Source organism: Mya arenaria, chromosome 13, assembly GCF_026914265.1.
Source record: "Mya arenaria isolate MELC-2E11 chromosome 13, ASM2691426v1".
NCBI lineage: Eukaryota > Metazoa > Mollusca > Bivalvia > Myida > Myidae > Mya > Mya arenaria.
In genome coordinates, this window is record NC_069134.1 from 38,236,259 (window position 1) to 38,258,894 (window position 22,636).

At 36.9% G+C, this 22,636-nt stretch overlaps 1 protein-coding gene across 1 annotated transcript; it reads left to right on the forward strand.

Annotated features, from left to right (window-relative positions):
• The first annotated feature begins 4,904 nt into the window (after positions 1–4,904).
• On the forward strand, positions 4,905–20,982 carry LOC128213658 (ceramide kinase-like). Its single transcript, XM_052919656.1, has 12 exons — positions 4,905–5,013; positions 7,132–7,291; positions 7,913–8,113; positions 10,916–11,044; positions 11,525–11,588; positions 12,376–12,521; positions 12,761–12,835; positions 13,313–13,459; positions 14,652–14,832; positions 15,670–15,868; positions 16,392–16,552; positions 17,897–20,982. The coding sequence occupies exons 2-12, from the start codon at positions 7,132–7,134 to the stop codon at positions 17,967–17,969; spliced, it is 1,536 nt and encodes a 511-aa protein (XP_052775616.1). The 5' UTR covers positions 4,905–5,013; the 3' UTR covers positions 17,970–20,982.
• Positions 20,983–22,636: the final 1,654 nt, after the last annotated feature.

Consider the following 22,636-nt stretch of genomic DNA (forward strand, 5'->3'; position numbering starts at 1 on the left):
TTAAGAAACGGTTTTACTGGCCCAATATTAGCGAGTCTGTACAAAGATGGTTAGAATCATGTGACTTGTGCGCTCAGGTGAAACCAGGACCGGGCTTAGGCATTTCTCCTCTGAAGCAAATCAAATCCTCTCAGCGATTTCAAGTTTGTGCATTAGATATTTTTGGACCGCTTCCCTTAACCAGTAATAGAAATGAATATATTCTGGTCATAAGTGATTATTTCACTAAATTTGTAGAGGCGTTTGCAATTCCGGATCATACTGCACTTACGGTAGCCGATAAATTAGTCACAGAAGTAATATGCCGGTATGGCGCTATGGAACAATTACACAGCGATATGGGTCGTGAATTTATGTCTCATCTGTTCACCGAAACCTGTAAGATTTTGGGCATTGATAAGACTCACACGTGTCCTTATAGGCCGCAAAGTAATGGATTAGAAGAAAGATGGAATCGAACTCTCAAAACCATGTTGACAATTTTCTGTAATGAAAATACTGAAGATTGGGATGATTTTCTGCCATTTTTACTCATGGCCTATAGGTCGACGGTACACGCTAGTACAAAATGCACTCCTAACCTATTAATGTTCGGTCAGGAAGTACGCTGTCCTATTGATCTAATGTTTGGGTTTCCCCCGGGTAGTGAACCAGATGTTTGTCATATTGAATACGTTGAATGGTTACAGTGCGCCATGTCTGTAAGTTTTTCAAAAGCAAAATTCCATCTAGAAGGTGCCGCGAAACGACAGAAGTCATATTACGACAAAAGAGCGAAAATAGTACAGTTCGAAGAGAACTCGTTCGTTTGGCGCTATTACCCGCCATCTGCAAATACAAAATTAGGACCGAACTGGATAGGGCCTTATTTGGTTGTAACGAAAGTTTCTGACTTGGTTTACAAAATTCAAAAATCTCCTGAACAGCCAATTATTTCGGTTAGTGTAGACCATTTAAAGCCGTATTTAGGGACAAATGCACCAGCTAGTTGGGTTCTCCGTCCTCATAATGCTCAATCGGAGCAAAACAATACGCTAGAAAACATCGAGATAGGTGTTAACGACAGCTTAGGGTCACCGGAAAGGGAATCGTTAGCTACGCCCGTGTTTACGCGTCGGGGGCGTCTAGTGAAGCCGCGGGATTTATATTCCCCTTAGTAAGGTGTTTGAATAAAACCGGGCGGGGTAGTTATTCAAATATGCTATTCAAAAATTTGTTTAAAATGTTTCATAAAGTTTTCTTTGTTTATTTCAAGATTAACCATGGCAGACGTAGCCGTTATTGAAATAGAAGATCCTGTTTGTACCTTGAATGATTCTGTTTTCCCAGTGTATGGAATGTGTTGCCCCATTCCAGAGTGTAAATGTTTGCAATATTTTACTCACATTGCCTCATACTCAAGACACTACGCAGAAAGACACAGACTTATGATTTACGAATATAAATGTGAACTGTGCTGTGCGACGTCATCACATAAGAAACAAATAGAGAATCATTTAGGTCATGTGCACAAGGAAAAGAAACCAAATATGTTTATAAGACGTTTGAGGCATAATAATAAATACATCAACCCTTGCGGGTATCTGCCGCCAAGTGTTGCTTGTAAGAACGACAATCAGGCTTTGACAAAAACTTTTAGGAGACTTGCCCTGAAAGAGAAGCGTAGAGATCTGAAAAATTTGTGTGAGAATCAATTTGAACAAGAATGTAAGATAAAGAAAATTTGTGAGAGTTACGGCTATGGGGTGTTCTAATCTATTGTAGTCCATTAAACATCAATGGAAGAAAATACATAAGTTGTGTCGTATGTGTAAGGTATACACAAAATATGATTCATGTTGTTGATATGTATAAGTTTCCTGTCTTTTTACATCCTTTTATTTTGTCACTATTATACCAGAAGTGTTATTGTTCGTCGGTTATATTATCATGAGGGTTATTAATAGTTTCAGATATTTTATAGTGCATTCTCATAGTAACCTGTTTCGGTAGTCTGAATATCACAGAGTACCACACGTATGTAACGTGGTTATCATTTGTATACTATGGTGCTATAATTGTCCCTGTATGAATTTAAAATGCTGCCAGTTATTATTTTGCAAATTATTTGTAGACTACGTCCTTATAATATATGCATTATACTCGTGCTATGTTTTATTAGGCAATATCCAGTGATATATTCCGTAATTACTTGATACCTATTGATTATGTTGTGTTTGGTATACGTATCTATGTGTTGTTGTTTTTTTGGTTCATAATTGTGTTGTTATACATGTCAGAGCTGTATGCTCTGATGAGATTTACAGTTGGAGATTATTTTAGACTGTGATATTCAATTGTTTGAGTCATTGTATTAGACTATGATATTGTTGAATGATTCTCAGTTATATATTTATACTGCGACATTTGTGTTTCAGGGATTGCATTTTTTTGTTGTTGAGATTATATGTGTTTGTTGTTGTCCACTTTTGATGTTTGTTGTTGTGTATTGCAATGTAGTTAATGTTGTATTACAGTATTACGGATATATACATAATATTTATTGTTTATCATACTGCGTATGGAGTTATTGTCATATTATAATGCCGTGACGTCCATTATTTACAGGGATCATTAAAATGCGATGTATTATAGCAAAATATAATTGTAAGATATCTGAAATCGAAGTCAGAAGTTTGTTTATACATTTGTTACGTTTAAATCACAAGTTGTAGAAGGAATTTACACTTGTTATGTTTAATTTATAAATTGGTGTAAAATATGCAATCTATTTCAAGTCAGTTTCACGTTTCATTAAATTTTTCACAAAAGTTTATTGTATAAACTTTTCTTGGTAGGATGGAGGAATGTAACGGGTTCTACCAATTCACTATGACGGAAGTAAATGATTCATTGGGAAGTGTGTTTATTATTAAATTAAATATGAAATAGTTGTCTTTAAGTAGCTTATTTGTAATAAAGTATATCATTAAAATGTTTTATAATTAGCAACCTATAGGCTTGTTATAAAGTTGTTTAGCTTTGTCTTTTGGTTGATTTTATAACCAAATTAAACTATGCTACTTGTGTTAATATTCATATTTTATAAACCATACTTGGATTTGTTTTCTTTCTATTTAAAGACTGACTGAATCAGTTTCATTAAGTTATTTGTCCTCTGACGGTAACTTCACCCTTTTTACATTCTTGGACTCTGTCAAGGTAGTGTGTGGTTTCCCTGTGGGCCACTCACATTTTTCATATAGGTTTTTCAATTTAAAACTTGATTATTGTAACTGAGATGTGAAAGTTTTCTAGTTTTTGATAATTAAAAATAAATTACTTGGAATTTAGCTTTTTAAACTGTGTTTAACAATATTTGACACTCTACAGAATTGTTTTAACCTTACAACATAAAGTTGCATTATGGCTTGCCTGAGCAGCTAGGTGTAGCTAGGCATTTGTTAGTTTCATAGTTGTTTTGTTTTACTGTGTTATTTCCATTTGAATATAATTAATGAACTTAAATTCTTGAATAGATTGTATAGAAAAATGAAAACATCTCGGTTGTTTTTCACGCCCAACCTCCCTGCCTTTGCCCTGTGTCGAACCTGAGGGTTTTTGTAACCGCCCGTGCGGCTTACCACCACTCGTTAAGGTTCGGTTACATAAGACTGCTGATAACAGATCAGTTCGTAGTTTTTAATACTTACTCTCGAAAATTGATGTTTTATGGCTAAAAGCGTTACTAACGCTTTAGAAAATTTGAAATTTCGTCTGTTTTCCAAACCAAGGGGAGATCTGTTTTATAATGTGTTATCCTATATGACTTATTTGAAAACACTTATGCCAAATAAGCTTAATCTGAGACAAAGAGAGCCTTCGTTCTATTATTTTGATTGGCGTTAACTTTAATTGATCCCATGTTTGTATATAGACAACTCGTTTTATCCTTAAATTAAAACATGTCGAATACTTATTTTTGCTTAAATTTTGAATACCTGCTTTTCAAAACCATGCATTCGTGTTTTCCAGGCACTTTCCTCGGAAGATTCCACTGTTCTGCAACGTACCGAGCTGGACTGGACGACAAATGCCAGATAAAACCACTCATGCTCGAATATAGGCGTGTCAGTGAACATCTGATGAATAAGAATATAATTACAATATAATTATATATGGATATTTGAAACATTTTAAGTTTGCTCACATGATCTTATATTATTTTATATTTTTATTCAAATAGAATGTGCTTTTCATTGTAAATTAATGAAATGCAAATAACGGATTCAAATTTTAATTATAAAATTGAGTCAGAATTTTGGCTTTTAAAAGCGAAGGTATTGTTGATATTATATCATTTATTCAGATTTTCGACATTTACTTTTTTACAAGTTTATTTTCGAGAGTATTTGATCAGTATAATTTTGCCATAAAAATATACTTATTTATATTTATTATTTTTTAAAATGTATGTTGTGTATTTCATATAGTGATTTCTGCACTTCGTAATCATTGTTATAACTTTTATATTTATAAATAATTCCGCAATCAGACATAGGTGCTTCAATTGTTATTATTAGTCAAAGTGTATGTCATTCATACATTGTGTAGTTTAAATTGCAGATACAAATAAAACATCCATAAACGCAGTGTTCAAGCTTATACACACATACATATTTTTTAAAGCAGGACATTATGGTTATTATGTCTATATAAACAGCCAGTATTATATGTGTTGTATGCACATTTTTAATTGAGCACAATAAAATAAATGCACATGAGGGTAATAACACAACAATTTTAAATATAGTAAACAGTAATGAATTGTGCATTGACTGACCTCAAAATTCGCATAAAATGGTGGAGTGTGTCCTTTTACCGCATTCAAATAATATGGTATAATGTAGCCGACCTAGTTATACCGGGGATTGATCGTGTTTTATCTCGGTGATTAAGTCCTATGTAAACATAATGATCTAGAGTTGGAAATACGACGAATCGGACTATCATTCCGCCGCTTTTTGTTGAAAGGTAACTTGTTATTTGACAAACCAAAGATACTTCAGTAATATAAACCTACTTACCAGGTGACTATGCAATGTTAACCTGTTTTTTGCAAAAATTCGCTCTTTATGATTTGAATATTTAAACATACATTACGACGTACCCGAACGACCCCACAATGGCCACCTCACAGTCTTCAGAATACAACATGCAAATATCAATGTTCGTCCAGAAAGGGGGAGGGGTGGTGGCGGGACACTCACATGATTTAGTCTTAATCCTCGGGGTGCGCCTTCCATCTCCACTGTCAGGACAAACATTGATAAAGAATACTTTGAATTAAATTATTTTTGATACTTCGACCACCATCGACAAAGGGATCTTTACAATTGTTTCTGTTCGTGGGTTGGGAGTTTTAAACACCATAATTAATAGTTTTTGTAGATCCCCTGGGTGTGCCCGCCGAGGGTTGGGTAAACCGTAATACAGGTGCATGAAACATTTACAAAAGCATCATACAGCTTGTACTCATGGTATAGTCAGATAGCTTTTTGTCCATATTTCTCAATGTATATACTTCTACTACTTCATTATAAGACCAAGCTAGGGTACCTGGTATGCAGAAAAAATCTTTGTATACCCCACACTCGTACTCTTTTCTGAATTTCTTGGCAAACGATATACGAGAACATTATCAAATGTTTGTCATGTTTAACAATCTCCTTACAGAATACCTGAACGCATACAAAACATTCTTTTTATAATTAAGTCTATACTGTTTATTTTCAACTCGGTTGTGAAGTCAGGCCAGCTTTAAGCTGAACGAATCACTCTTGAATCCATTGTGAGGGTTTCTAGTAAATCAGTTTGCAGATGTCCTTTGTAAAAGGCCAAGAGAAAGTAACTTTGGTTGGGCTCGAAGCTATATGTACAAGTATAACCATTTGAGTGAGAGGCGGACCAATAGACCACTCTCACATTTAACCAAGATTTGGATATAATTTAAAGTCATAGATATCCATAAAAGTGATGTGTCGTGGTACTTGCATGAAGACTCACTCTTGTTAGGGAACATAAAAGTGATGTGTAGTGGTACTTGCATGAAGACTCACTCTTGTTAGGGAACTTTCCAACGATAGAAGGTTTACCCGATCGCGAACTGTTGAGGCTAGTCATATTTGATATTAAATGCATGCGATTTCAATGATTCGTATTTCGGCCGTCTCATTTCAAAAGCAATTCTTATGTCATCCGAAATGTGATACAATTTATCGCCCGATACATGAATACCTACGCGCAACACATTTCTTTACTCGTTGATGAAGAGTGTGTAACTGAAAGGGTTAATTACTTATAGAACTTCCGAATCCACATGTCGGATAAAAATAGCATTTATTACACGTGCGCCTAGACATCTAGAAAGTCTAAGGATATATAAATATATGCAATGCAGCAATTTAAAGTTATTTTTAACTGTAAGTTAAGGTATACCAACTAATTTTCAATGTATAATTATTATATAGTGTATTTACTGATTTTAACACTGATTTCATTTTCTAGATATAAAAATATAACTGGTTGAACGTGACTTCTATGTATTCGATAACCCAGATCTGGCGTTTGAGTACAAATAATGCGGTTAAAATGTAAACAAAAAACAAGTAGATCGAGTAGAATCAGCATGTCCCTTCTGCTTCGATACCTTTAAAGGTTGAAAGTAACCTAAGGTATGCTATGGTAAATGCTTACGTTTGGTTTTATGTGCCCCCCACCCCCAACACAAACACGCAGAGTTTATTATATTTTCCTAAATAGGACCCCTTTCAAAGTTTAATCATTTCAGATTTGCTGTGATATTACTATTTGATGACTTAGGTATCTGAAATAAACCCTACGAACATCAGTTTAAACCAGAACAGATGAGAACAGATATCATTTCCCCCACCCTCCGAACATTCAGTTTATATGTAGTTTCAATTTTGATTTCATTGAATAGTAAATATTATTTGCAAAAATAAAATAAATGTGGCTTTGGGGTATCATAAGTGTATTAGTCTGAATATGCGTATTCGTCTGATGTATTTGAAACGAATATTAAAACATTTCCCTTTAATTTTATAAAACAAAATCAATTAACATCCAAAGATGGCGGAGTCTGCAGGTTCATCGCCTGTCACGCCAGAAGAACACATAGTGACGTCCGAAACTCCCGAACAAGCCTCGTTCTCGGTGGGAAAACACATCCACACAGTCAGCCTTTCGCAGACGACATTGACATGGCAAAGAGACAACAAGAAATCCGCAGGTAACTATGAGATATAACATTCATTTTTGTAAAATTACAGGTGTTAGATTTTAAGTATCTTCCATGGCCGCTCGTGTAAGATAGGTTCATCCTTACCCGAGCGTAGGGTAATTTGCGTAAGATAGGTTCATCCTTACCCGAGCGTAGGGTGTTTTGCGGAAATTAGGTTTACCGAGTTTCCGCAGAACACCCTTCGCGAGGGTCGGGATGAGCCTATCTTACCCGAAAGGCCATGTAGAATAAAGTTAAAAATAAAGTTAAAATGTATTTTTTCGCTGGAACTCTTTCGTGCGTAGTGAAATTATTTCGCGTATAAATATGTGATAATTTGAAGTTGTGATAGATTCAACATATTAAATTTTGATAACTTTAAAAATATCCAATTTGCAAATAGAAATTTCAATGAGAAGAACTGGTATGGTTGTCTTCTTAAATATATCCTGGTATTGTCCATATTTCACACACAGCTTATACACACGACTGCCAAATCTCATATTGAAGGCCAAGTACTATCTACATCATCCTCGGCACCCCATCGTATAGGTTATGATACGCTGGGGTGCCGATGATGTATCTACATGTACACTCTTTCTAGATCCCCAAAACTTTCATTCAATTCAGAGACCAATAGCGCCCGACTACAGGACCTGATCGCAGTGGACGTCAAGGACGCTACAACAAACGAAATCAGATCTAAAATGGCAGTCGTCTACGTGACACAGAAGAAAGACTTCCTTCTCAGACGCGTTCAAGTGACGTTTGATGGAGAGAGGGACCGCTGTGAATATTTCAGACGGAAGATGCAGGAGGCGATTGATACTTGTAAAAAAACATTTGTAATATAAAGGTAGCGAAAAAGTACTCAGTACATCACGGGTACGTCTGAGCTATTTTTTGTGCACTACATCATACCAGTATGTGCACTACGTCATACAGATACGCGCACACTGTACAAGTTTAACCTATATTGTCTATCACCTTAATTATGCCCCCCTTCGAAGAAGAGGGGTATATTGCTTTGCACAGGCATGTCGGTATGTCGGTCGGTCCGTCGGCAGACCAAAGCTTGTCTGAGTGATAACTCAACAATCCCTGGACGTATTGTCATCAAACTTGACATAAAGGTTGGGTCTGACCAGTAGATGACCCCTATTGATTTTAGGGCTCATCGGGTCAAAGGTCAAGGTCACAGTGACCTTTAATGGTAAAATAATTTTAAAGCTTGTCCGAGTGATAACTCAACAATGCCTAGACCTATGGTCATCAAACTTGATATGGAAGTTGGGCCTGACCAGTAGATGATCCCTATTGTTTTTGGGGGTCATCCGGCCAAAGGTCAAGGTCACAGTGACCTTGAATGGTAAAAGGTTGTTCGAGTGATAACTCGACAATGCCTGCACCCATGGCCCTCATTCTTGACTTGGAGGTTGGGCCCGACCAGTAGCTAATCTCTATTGTTTTTGGGGCTCATCGGGTCAAAGATCAAGGTCACAGTGACCTTGAATGGTAAAAGGTTGTCCGAGTGATAACTCAACAATGCCTGCACCCATGGCCCTCATAGTTGATTTGGAGGTTGGGCCTGACCAGAAGAAGACCCATATTATTTTTGGGGGTCATCGGACCAAAGGTCAAGGTCACAGTGACCTTGAATGGTAAAAGGTTGTCCATGTGATAACTCGACAATGCCTGCACCCATGGCCCTTAAACTTGACTTTCAGGTTGGGCCTGACCAGTAGATGACCGCTATTTTTTTGGAGGGGTCATTGGGCCAAAGGTCAAGGTCACAGTGACCTTGAATGGTAAAAGGTTGTCCGAGTGATAACTCCACAATGCCTGCACCCATGGCTCTCAAACTTGACTTGGAGGTTGGGCCTGACCAGTAGATTTTTGGAGGGGTCATTGGGCCAAAGGTCAAGGTCACAGTGACCTTGAATGGTAAAAGGTTGTCATTGTGATTACTCGACAATGCCTGCACCTTTGGCCCTCAAACTTAACTTGGAGGTTGGGCCTGACCAGTAGATGACCCCTATTGTTTTTGGGGGTTATCGGGCCAAAGGGCAAGGTCACAGTGACCTTGAATGGTAAAAGGTTGTCCGAGTGATAACTCGACAATGCCTGCACCCATGGCCATCAAACTTGACTTGGAGGTTGGGCCTGACCAGTAGATGGCTCCTATTGATTTTAGGGGTCATTGGGCCAAAGGTCAAGGTAACAGTGATTTTGAACGATAAAAGGTTGCCCGAGTGATAACTTAACAATGCCTGCGCCCATGGCCCTCAAACTTGACTTGGAGGTTGGGCCTGACCAGTAGATGACCCCTATTGATTTAAGGGGTCAAAGGTCAATATCACAGTGACCTTGAAAGCAAACTCGACAATTCCTGGACCTTTGGTCATCAAACTTGACATGAAGGTTGGGCTTGACCAGTAGATGACCCCTCTTGACTTTTGGGGTCATCAGGCCAAGGTCAAGGTCACAGTAACCTTTAACGCAAAAAGTTAACAAATCTTCTCCCAGTGATATCTCAATCTATGATCATCAAACTTGACATGTAAGTTGATTTTAGGAGTCATTGGGTCATTGGTCAGGTTCACAGTGACCTTGAATGTGAAAATGTTTCAAGTGATAATTGGACAATGCCTGCACCCATGGCCCTCAAACTTGACTTGGAGTTGTGTCTGACCTGAAGATGACCCCTTATGATTTTAGTGGTCATTGGGTCAAAGGTAAAGGTTACATTGACCTTGAACGAAAAAAGCTTGTCTGTGTGATAACTTGTCAATGCCTGCACCCTCAAACTTAACATTTAGATTTTTGGTGACCAGCTGATGACTCCTATGGATTTTGAGGTCATAGAGTCAAAGGTCATGGAACAGTTTACGGTGACCTATCATGGGATTGCTTATAAAAGAAAAACAGTTGGTACTGAATAACTTCAGTTAGGGTTGCCATTGGTAACCAAACCGGGTATGCCGGAAGAGTTTATGGGATTGCATTTAAGGCCCCTAGGGTCAAGGTCAAGGTCACTGATACTTAAAGAAAATAAAACAGTTGTTCAGTCAGTCATTGAAAACCTGGTTTCATCGTATTGCGATGTTTCTTGTTTTGAGTTGAAATCAAAATTAAATCCAGTGGTACTATAACACAAGTTTCAAAATGTATCTAAGGACAGTCTTCATGTGACTCAGGGAATCGCAGTCACTTATACCTCGTGTCCCTCTTGGCATTTAAAGCTCTTTAAGTCTTGTTGGGACACACGGCAGGGTCAAGTCGTACTGCAGCCTATTTGCACGGGCAGCCCTCTATAATTAGTAAACTCTAAAAAAGGGACTACAAAGTGGTCGTTTTATCTATAACCAAATCTTAACGTGGATACTTTGCGTTTCATTTCAACGTTATATAATTATAATAATAATAATAATAATAATAATAATAATAATAATAATAATAATAATAATAAAAATAAATAAATAAAGAAATAATAATAATAATAATAATAATAATAATAATAATAATAATAATAATAATAATAACAATAATAATAGTTTTCTGATTCTTTGAAGTCAGATTCATAGTTGTGAATTCTAGCTTAATGTTTCTCCGTTTCATATATGGTTATCACAGGCAAAGACAGACCACGACGACTTCTGGTGTTGATCAATCCAGTCAGTGGGTTTTCAACTGGCGTAAAGAAGTACCGCAATGTCGTCGCTCCCATCTTTGAAGAGGCTAAACTTGAAACAGACGTCATTGGTAATACACGCATATAACCCACTGTGTTCCTTATTTGTTTGTCTGCTTATAAGACGGTGCTAGTATCCAGAGTTGAAATAGGAGTTAGGATACAGTCGAACCCCTATGAGTCGAACTTCTACGGACCGGCGTAAATACCTCGAGACTCGGAAAATTCGAACCAAGCGGGAATGATAACGTTCACTTGAAAGAAATCGGTCCTTTACATTCAGTTCGAGCCAACCAGGAGTTCGAGCCAAGCGAGTTCGAGCCAACGAGGTTCGACTGTAAATAGTTATTTCAAAAGTTAAGCATTAATGGACGTTTCTATTTTCCTCAAAGCATTAACATTTGTCTTTTGACTCAGACAATTTAATCGTTGTGTTCATATTTTAAGTTTGGGTATCATATCTCAACAGACACTATACGGGTATGTCACAGCACCTAAGTCTATTATGATGTGTCTGGCAATACAAATAACCTCATGCATTTACTTTGAAGTTACTGAAAAGGCCCACCATACTGAAGAAATTCTTGCTACCTATGATCTCAAGTCCATTAATGGGTAAGTGTATTCCATGTATTGCAATGGTCGCATGTGGGTTTGTTTTGTGATCACTAAGCATATGGCTATAATATGACTATGAATTGTGACCGCTACAAATCTTGAACCGCTTAAAGGAATTTGAAATTACTTGTCACAGATGTTCACCATATTGAGTCGATATGCAGAGCGCATGTTACAAACAGCGCGGTTACACTTAGAGGTCAAAGATCACGTGAATATATTGTGTGTCCGTTTCATTTCTCTTGAACCGCTTGAAGGAGTTTGAAATATCTCGCCATAAATGTTCACCATATTGAGACGACCTGCATAGCGTATGTTACGATCAGTTCGGTTAAAGGTCAAGGTCACACTTAGAGGTCAATGGTCGTATGACTTTATGTGCGTCTGCTCCATTTTTTTTTAACCGCTTGAAGGAGTTTGAAATTCCTCGCAACAAATTTCACCTTATTGAGATGACGTCGAACTTAAAGGTCAAATGTCATATGACTATATTCAACATATTAAGACGATGTGCCTTGGCGGAAACAAAAACAACCGTCTAGTTTTCATTGTTATAATTAAACCAGAACTAGTATGCAGGCAACTAAATTCATATACGAGATGGTAAAACTAAGAGTGGAATTGTTAACTTTGTCTAATAGATGCAGTCAACCAAATACCAAATTTGCCAGTAATAGCGGCGACTTGTCGATGTAGTTCTGATCTGAGCTCGTGGCCTATTTGTCTGCATACATAATTAATACTCACATTTGTATACATTGCATCTGAGTTTAAACTGATACAGCCTGGTAATTGTGAGCGGTGATGGAATGTACCACGAGGCGGCCAATGGATTGGTTCGGCGAGTAGCGACCGATACCGGAAATGACGTCAACAATCCGGATTACGAGCCGTCTGAATTTCCGGTCACTATAGGTCTCATACCGTGTGGTACGTTTTTCGTGAAAGTAACGTGGACGTCTTTAGTAATTAAAATATCATTGCACATAAAATATAATTATGATAAAAATGAATACATACTTTCTATATTTAGTTACCTCCAAAATGGTGGAACAATGCACATTTATGAAACAATGTAGATAGGTCAATGGTCTATAGAATATATACAAAAATTATTTAGTAGTCTGTAACCTATGAAAGCGTATCTTTAGCACATTCACCAATTCCAGGCACGGGTAACGGGATTGCTCGGGCTGCGGTTGGTAACTACGATATTGTGTCGGCAGCCTACTCTGTTATCTTAGGTAGGTTAAGCTTTATCAACTAAATAAATATCATAAAAAAGTATTCGCAGCGAATTTGTTTTTTTTAAAAGAAGTTATGTCTTTCACTAGCAGGTTATTAGAATTTTTCTTTTCCCTAAAATCTAAAACTCCATAAATTCTTAATATAAGATCACAAGAATTAGCAGCAAAGTAATATTTATACCAATAATTGTTCAGATTATATATGGCTTAATGCGATAATAACGGTGTTCAAAAATATTGTGGGAAATGTATTCAGCGAAACCAACCACAGTCGAACCCCGTTGGTATGAACTCGCTTGGCTCGAATTTCTTGTTGGCTCGAAATGGATTTAAAATATCGATTTCTTTAAACTGCATATAAGCCTTTCCGCTTGACTCGATTTTTCGAGGCTCGAGGTATTTACCCCGGTCCGTACGAGTTCGAGTCAACAGGGTTCGACTGTTTTTTTTTTACTTTATTGAATCCTTTACCAGGTCACAAATGGAGGAACAACTTATTTAGCGTGTTCTCAAACAGGAAATTGGTGACGTACAAATCACTGTTGACAGGGTTCGGGCTCTGGGGTGACGTCATCTATAGCGCCGAGATGCGCCGAAGTATGGGTGTTCTGCGATATCCCGGTTTGTCACAGTTCCAAACATTTTTTTGAGATTGTACTTTAACTTCCAACTTAGATGTACACCAATGAATACAATAGTTTTTATTTACCGAAATGGCTAAATAAATGTCGAAAATAATAGTTCTTATGAAGGATACTGTGTTTAATTTGAAAGAAAGTGGCAGAAAACACGGTTTTTCTACCTTAGGAGACGAAAGGTTTATAACTCAAAATGTATGTTTGTTATTTTAAGTTATGGGGTTAGTGGGTGACCCGATATGGGATATACGGGGCAAAGGAAACCATATCGGGTCAGAGCGAAGTTGGAATTGGAATATTGATCGGAATCTGAAAATAGACGTCATTTTGGTACGATATAAATTTGGTGACCCGATATGGAAAATTATGGGGTCACCGCATGACCTGTCCTGGACCAATGGCGTTGCGTTATTTATGCTGGAGGCGTGATAAACTTGTGTATATAATACTTTTAAAGAAGAATGCCACTTTAAATATAATAACTCCGTGTTGAAAACCAGCAAACCAACCGCATAGTGGTCCGTTTATGCTCAAACACGGAAATGAAATATAAATTATAAACGTATTGTCATCCAATGCATTCATTGATAATATTCGTCTCTGTTCTGTTGTTACAATTGACTTAAATAAACATGTTTCAATAAACCGAGCATTTCTTGTAATCTTTTAATTAAAAATGTTGAATTATAATCTTTTGACGTGAAATTACACGCTCCTCGAAGCAACTGCGTTGTTTAAACATTTGCAATTACATAGTGACTTTAAAGCTGCACTTTCACAGATAGAACGTTTTCACAACTTTTTTTATATTTTTTGTCTTGGAACGAGCCATTTTTTGCGAAAATCCATGGAAACCAGTTATATAAGACTGCTGACAAAAAAAGTAGATCGCAGATTTTTATATTTAAGTTCAAAATTTGATGTTTTATGTATTTGTCTTAAACCGTTAGAAACGGTTTAAGCCATAGAACATTAATTTTCGAACGGAAGTATGAAAATCTACGACCTGAATTTTTGTCAGCAATCTTATATCATTGCTTTGCAGATATCTACGCAAAAATTTGTTTTTCGAAGACAAAAAATAAGTTGAAAAAAGTGAAAATGGTATATCTGTGAGAGTGCAGCTGTAAATACGTAATTGTCTTGAAGTATAAATTCATTGGTATTTTTTACAGTCACGTTAATTGAGCGAATTTTCTTCAAGTCGTTTCGGCGAATGTCACTTACGCTGAAATTCCGAGCGCCTCCGGAATATTCCGAGAGTAACGACAACGCTTTCCGGACGGGTGGTCGAGATACGGCGGAAAATCCCGAGGGCGAATCGAGAGAGATCAAATCCAACACAGTGCATACAGCGTAAGAAAATAGTGTTTGTGTAACATATATGTCACGTATAATATAGTATGAATAACAAGTTAAAATCTTTAAAATTTTATATAAAATGACGAAACATTCATGACTGGTTAAAAAACACACAAACACACTTATTGTCACAGAATTATAACATGTTATACATGAAGTTGAAATGGAACACTGTGCCGATATCGTGCTTATTAGCTTGAGGTTTAATGTCTTAATTTTCGATTTTCATATAGACAACCCTGTTACTGGCTTTAGTATATAGGTGATGCAGGTTAAGAAACATAAACAAGTCATGATATTGCAGTATAATATGTCATGTTTTAGTTTGAGTATGAATTTGTACCGGCTCTAAAACTTCTTTACAAACAACAAACTATTAATATCATTGTATGTTGACAGTACTATTATCACTTTGGTATTATGTCCTCTGTATTATTTTCGCATAAATGTATTTTTTAATAAGTTTAAAAGTCATAAAAGATATTATTTTCTAAGTATCGAATTAGTCATGTTACGAACTGCACGATGTGTAACTATGTCCAATAAATAGATGTAAACAAATATATGTTTTATCCCGCTTGGCTCGATATTCTTGAGGCTCGAAGTATTTTGGTCAGTCCCTAGAATATCGAGCAATCGAGTTTCGACTGTATATACGTTTTGCTCTCCAACTTGGAAGGAAAAAAATCTATCTATAAATATGTTTATATTGGTGTATTTGAATTTCATTGAAATTAGGTTATTAGGTCGTTTCCATGGTGGTATCAAGTATTGATATAACGTGATAGCGCTTTTGCCACGGATGATAAAACAATATTTTATTTTTGTCAGTGACGGCATGACAACGATAACCGAGGAGTTCATTGCTTCCATGAGCTTTTGCAACCCCTTCAAATCCATCACCCACGTGTTTATACAGCCTGACTATCAACCAGAGACCGCAGCTACTGATCTGCTTCTCTGTCGTCCATGCACTAAGATGCAGTTCATCAAATTCATCACCAAGTTTATAAACTTCTCTGATGATTTTGTAAGTAAATTTTGTTTGGCATTCATGTTTACAAAGGTCAGCATATCGGAATTTTCTGATTTTATATCTGTTTCCATGAGATTCGGGAAGGAGCTCGTTATCTTAATACAAGAACTCAATATCTGCTTCTATTTTTGTACTGTCGAGTCCCGTTGGTTCGAACTAGCTTGGCTCGAATTCATCGTTGGCTCGAAATGGATGTAAAGTACCGTTTTCTTTATACTGAATGTAAGCAATACCGTTTGGCTCAAAGTTTTCGAGGCTCGAGGTATTTTAGGCGGTCCAAAGGAGTTCGAGCAAACGGGGTTCGACTGTATGCACTTTGTTAGTTATTTTGATATGGCAACGAGCTGTTTTCCACGAAGTTTCTTAAATTCAAGATTTGTACATATGGATATATCGTTTGATCATTCACCAATTCTATCTTTTCTGAAATAAGATACCTTTATTTGCCCCAGTTTCTAACTATTGTTATTGTTCCTGAATCTTAGCAAACTCTCATTAGCCCCTCTCTTTTTCGTAGACAGAGAACGTAAACGAAAAGTTCCCATTGGTGAAAGTAAGCGAGTACGAAGTGACGTTGAACAATGCTAGTCCGCCAGACACGGACGCAGGACGCAGGGAACGTGTTATGAATGTTGACGGCGAGCCATACCATCTTGAGGAGCCGAACTTTCATGTCAAGTAAGAAGTCAATACTTTTCCGCCAGGGAAGTACGCGAGACGTAGGGATGGCGTTATGAACGTTGACTACGAGCCGAACCATTTAGAGGAGCCTAGCTACCATGTCAAGTAAGTATTCAATACTTGCACGCAAGGGAGGGACGCGAAAAGAGATGGCGTACGATCCATACCATCTAGAGGAGTCTGGCTTCCATGTCAAGTAAGTATTCAATACTTGTCCGCCAGGGTTGGACGCGAGACGCAGGGATGGCGTTATGCACGTTGACTACGAGCCGAACCATTTAGAGGAGCCTAGCTACCATGTCAAGTAAGTATTCAATACTTGCACGCAAGGGAGGGACGCGAAAAGGGATGGCGTTATGAACGTTGACTATATAAACAGGGCGTTCCATGTAGAAGAGCATATCTTATACGTCAAGTAAGTATTCAATACTTGCCCACCAGGGTAGGACGCGAGAGTAGGGATGACGTTACGAGCCATACCATCTAGAGGAGTCTGGCTTCCATGTCAAGTAAGTATTCAATACTTGCCCGCCAGGGTTGGACGCGAGATGTAGGGATGGCGTTATGAACGTTGACGGCGAGCCGTTCCATAAGAATGAGCCTAGCCTCCATGTCTAGTAAGTATTCAATACTTACCCGCCACGGTAGGTCGCGTTATGAACGTTGGCATACGGAACACACCATGCAGAGGAGGAGCCTAGCTTCCATGTCTAGTAAGTATTCAATACTTGCCCTCTAGGGAGGACGCGAGATGTAGGGATGGCGTTATGAACGTTGACTACGAGCAATACCATTTAGAGGAGCCCAACTTCCATGTCAAGTAAGTATTCAATACTTGCCCGCCACGGTAGGCCGCGAGATGTAGGGATGACTTTATGAACGTTGACGGCAAGTTTTTCCATGGTGAGTAGCCATTTTGTACATTTATGAGTATAACAATGTGATGACTGGATAAACGCTAGCCCACATGGCACGGACGCTTGACTTCAGAGACAAGTGACATTACAGACGCGTTCAAATAAAGTCTATCCTCAGTCTAGGGACTGTTCAGACTTAATACTATTTAGACTTGAGACTGTTCAGACGTAAGCCTTTTTAGACTTGAGACTCTTCAGACGTAAGACTATTTAGACTTGAGACTCTTCAGAATTAAGACTATTTAAACTTGAGACTCTTTAGACTTAAGACTATTTAGACTTGAGACTTTTCGTAATCACTGCACCTGGAATGAATGCAAAACCCCTACCCAATAGCTACTTTGAAATAATCCCCCACCCGTCATTTTGAGTGTGCTCTTTCATTTCCCACACACGGATGTACATTGTCGTCTGCTTGTTTCAGGTTATTTCCGGGTAGGATTCCTGTCTTCTGCAACATCCCTAGCGTCACGTGTCGTCCACCGCCTACCAAGTGACAGTAACCACCTAAGCTATAGGAAAAACGGATCAACACCTCGTATGTTCACTTCTGCTTTCAAAATAAGGGCGCCAACATGAAACCTACTTTGGTGTGGTCAATTATGGCTTGTATTATTGGGAATAACACTATTAAAAATATTTTGAAATGTGAATTCAATATAAATTTGGTATCATAGGAAATATTTGGAAACGATTTTGTTCGCAGAAGGAGAAAATGAAAAATATTTACCAAAACTAATTAAAAAAAAATTTTTTTTTCGTCAGTCAAAGATTGCAAAATATTTCATTTACATCCGATTTCAGTTGAATTAAAGAGCAAATATACTTACTGTTAAACTGAATATTCGATGTTCTTTCGGTCGCTTATGTCACGTTTTTATAGTCAGCAGTCAGCAAATATAGTTGCCCTTTGTCCCCTCCCCCGCTAGAGCCGCAACTGCATACCTTTTCGTTGTTATCTCGACTATTCGAAGAATAAGGAGAGCTATACTACTCACCCTGGCGTCAGCCTGGGCGTCAAACTTTGGTTAAGGTTTTGCATATAAGCACTTTCAAGTCAATATCTCAGGAAATACATCATGTTTTGCATTAAAATGATGTTCATGTGGCATGTGTTCCATTAAAATGTTGTTCATGTGACATGTGTTTCCAATTATCTAACGAACTTACATTATCCCGTAAGATAACTATTTTGCCTAAAATGCAAATTATGGCCCTTTATTTTTCAACTGTGAAATTCTAGTAAAGGCTTTGCATGCGAGCGTGCATACCTCATACCAATTCAGAAACCACTTGATGTATTGCATTGAAACTATATACAAGAACTTTCAACCATCCAACCTCCTTAAAAATGCACTCTTGCTCCCAAGTAAGATTTACCACAATTAATACAATTGTTTTAATATACTTAAAACGAGGAATTTATGTCGAAAACAATTGCTGTATGATGGATACCTAGTTTAATATAAAAGAAAAAAGCAGAAAACACGGCATTTCTACCTTATGAGACGATAGTAAATCACAATAAATCTTTAAGCACTCACCATTCATTTAAAAGTTTTGCGTTTTCAGCTATTAAATACACGGTTGTAATCTTGTTATCAGTAATTAATATTTTTTATAAATGCATTATTAAGTATGTAGTTAAAGGTTTATCACTCACAATTTATTTTTGTAATACATGTCTATTTATGGATTTTGAATACCAATATCACTCTAACAAATCAAGTCAGATAATGATCTTGCATATAATGCATATTATGGCCATTTAATTTACGACTTTTTTTATTTGACTAGGAATTCTGGGTAAAAGTGGGGAATTAGTCGAGCGTGTTGTATCTGTGGCCGCTCTTGTTTTATGCATTATAATTTTCACATTTACATTTTTCAATATATTTACATTTTTCAATATTATTTCACATATTTCTTATAATGCTGTTTTTTGTCTTAATTTAGGATTTCATATATCTTTACTTATGTCAAAACCAGGAACCTCATTACTTATTGTTGTTAATGGTCACATTGTACTTGTTTAGCTGTTGTAATATCCCTAGTAATTATGATGTACAATTATCTTCATAATAAGTTAAGGAAGTTCTGAAATGAATGAAATATTGCGAATATGTCTGTGTTAAGAATGCATCTTACGACGTCTTATGTTAGGACACAGTTCTTAGGATTTTGTGTATGCCAGTTTTGCCAGCAATATTTTCTTGTTTATACATGACCATTGTGTAGCTAAGAGTCATTATGTTTATTCCCTTCCTGACAAATGGAAAAGAATTTGACAGTTTACCGGTGGAAATGTTTTGATCGCTATACAATTTAATTTGAATGCAAACTACGTGGAATAAGATAAGTACTTAAAGGGACTAGATACCAGATGATGCAATTTGCAAGAAAATAAAAGAAAATTGTTCAGAACTTACATAAAATTTACATCGTAGTATACACCGCAGTAAATCTTACTTACTGATGTATCACCGCTTTTGACACTTGCATCTTTCGCAGTTTTTGCGCATTCATGTTCGAAATTGACTAGGGTTGTCTACAACGTAAATCCAAGTAAGCTTAAAAATAGCGTCGGTATATTAATATGTACTCATAAACAGAAATTATTTAAACTGGAAAACCACTATGCGCTACGGGGAAACACAGATGGGACAGCAACATGCTTCATGCGTTGATTATTTTAACCATGTAAAGTATTATCGGCCTCCTACTAGCTCGCATTGATAATATTGGACTTGTTGTGAGGAAATACTGTATTTGCCGATTTTGGACCATCCGGTGTCTAGCCCCTTTAACATCTGAAAACAGTCTAAAGAAGAAAAACGAAAATAGTGTTTCACCAGGTTTTATTCTTATAGAGCACTTTTGAATACTATGTTCATGTTTACATTTTGCTTTTATAATTTTGTACCGAATGATCCTGATTTTAAAGGAATTTCGTCGGACATAAAGACGACTATCTTTATGTCGATAACAATGCACTTTTTTATCACTTTTATCACACTTTTCTGCAACAAGGGAAGTCTAAAATATGTGAACACTAGAATTCAATGACATTCCTGAAAGTGAATACTTACAGTCGAACCCCGTTGGCTCGAACTCGAACCGGCTAAAATACCGGCTACTATCTTGGAAAATTCTAGACAAGCGAGAGTGCTTACATTCAGTAGAAAGAAATCAGTACATTTCATCCATTTTGACCCAACGATCAATTCGAGCCAAGCGAGTTCGAGCCAAAGGTGTTCGACTGTAGGTTCTTCCTGGTGCAGGACTGACTGTATGTTCTGTCTAAACGATTCTTTATTTTGTCAAATTTGTTAGGTGCTTAATTTTGTGCAATTTTTCATTAAATTATGTTTGCGGTCTGATGATTTTGTGAATTGTGCCATGTTTGTACGTTTATTTAGTTATGTTATATATTTTAAATTATAAGTATTGTAAATGTTTTGGTAGACAATGTGATGTAAGCAGACTTTATCCAATAAAACCATTAATGTTTGTTTTTTCATTTATTATTTTTATCACAATCATGAACTGGTTAGGGACCCGTTTTCGCCCGGAAATTTACTTTTTGTCGGTATAATTAGAGATATTTTGAATATATTCGAATGCAATTTCACTAGCTGAGTGCTTAAACAGTAAAACAGAATCCTCTAAGAGGTACCATTAAACAAAACAAATTCCCTCTTCTAGAAATTGACTCCAAAACAGGTATACAAAGAGAGGCAGCAGATTAGCTAAATTAAACAGGATTATTCTCCTCTTTTTCTAAGCTGGATGTTACAAAGGCGGGTCTTGTGCATTGTCTTGAATGTCATACACAAGTTACTCCTGAACATCCTCAAATTACCGCCTAATTTATGGACGGCGCATTCATAAAAGTCACTATAACGAAACCTGCAGGCTGTCAAACATCCAACCCATATATAAGTCGTCAGGTTTGGATTGTCTAAAGGTTGGATGTTGTTTGGGATGTATCGGATCCTGATAGTCGGAATTCTGCCACAAGCTTGCAAGGAGGGAAATTCGTCCTACGTATGGTCCTTCCAGAAATCCCAGGTAAATTGGATTCCTCTTTTGAGAGTATATAAAACAGAACTATTCAATTTTTTGACTGATCAAATAATCAATGTACATTTTGCAGTTGATGCACTGCGTACCTTTCAGTGCTGGTGGAGTCCAAAAATATAACGCTATTAATTCTAAATCTGTCCAATCTTTAGGTGAGTCAGATGAGTTGTTCTCGCATAGACAGGCTGTGACCAGATATCTGCATTTGTAGCCGAGGTTAGAAAACTTCTTTGGAAACTTTGGAACAGCTTTAACACTGCCACAACTTCACTTTTGTCTTATCTGAATCCCCGTTATATAATAAGTTCTACAAGATATGCCAACAACAAAACGTGTTGTATGACACAACCTGTGTAGAAAATGAGGTATATGATTCTCGATGATACCTTTCACTCAAAATGCTATATCTATTGAATCTATTTCACCCTCTTCTAGCTGCTGCATTACTGAACATTACCAAACAGGCAGTTTTTTCCATCTGGATATATTTGGGGACAGCTTTTGAAGTTCTGTCCAGATGTACCAATTCCAGCTAGAGAAATCTCGAAATGGGAACCTTTCTGATCTTCACTTACACAGGCAACTGTGTCTTACCAGGAACATCTTTGATACGGATGTTACCCAGAAAAGAGTTGTCATGGAAGATGATAATGTTTTAAAGCTGAAATGCTGTGCACTGTTCCTTTCGGTGTGTATTCACTTGGGACAGTGACCGACAATCGGGCCATACTTGGTCAGTGATTCCCTATCCGCATTTTGTAGATTGTATCTAAACATAATGCATACAGAATATATTCATATCATGAATGTTAATTCATCAGTTAGAAGATTACTGAAATATTTTGGTGATTTCTTTGGACGATTTGACTGGACTGTGTGTATTTGTTTTAGTGTATGCGGTGTTAGTATGTTTGTGATTTACTAATTCATTGTAATTAGGACCCTTTTCCTTTGCCCTTTAACAGTTTTTTTTTTAGTTTGACTATTTGACTATTTGACTTGTCCGTCTAATTTTCATTGTATAATTGAATTACAAAATACATTCCTACACATAAATAAAGGTGTTTTCGAAGCATTTGAG

Coding starts and splice junctions, on each gene's coding strand:
- LOC128213658 (XM_052919656.1), top strand. CDS start 7,132: ATGGCGGAGTCTGCAGGTTCATCGCCTGTCACGCCAGAAGAACACATA. Junction 11,045..11,524: donor ACTTGAAACAGACGTCATTG/GTAATACACGCA, acceptor TTTACTTTGAAG/TTACTGAAAAGGCCCACCAT. Junction 12,522..12,760: donor TATAGGTCTCATACCGTGTG/GTACGTTTTTCG, acceptor CACCAATTCCAG/GCACGGGTAACGGGATTGCT.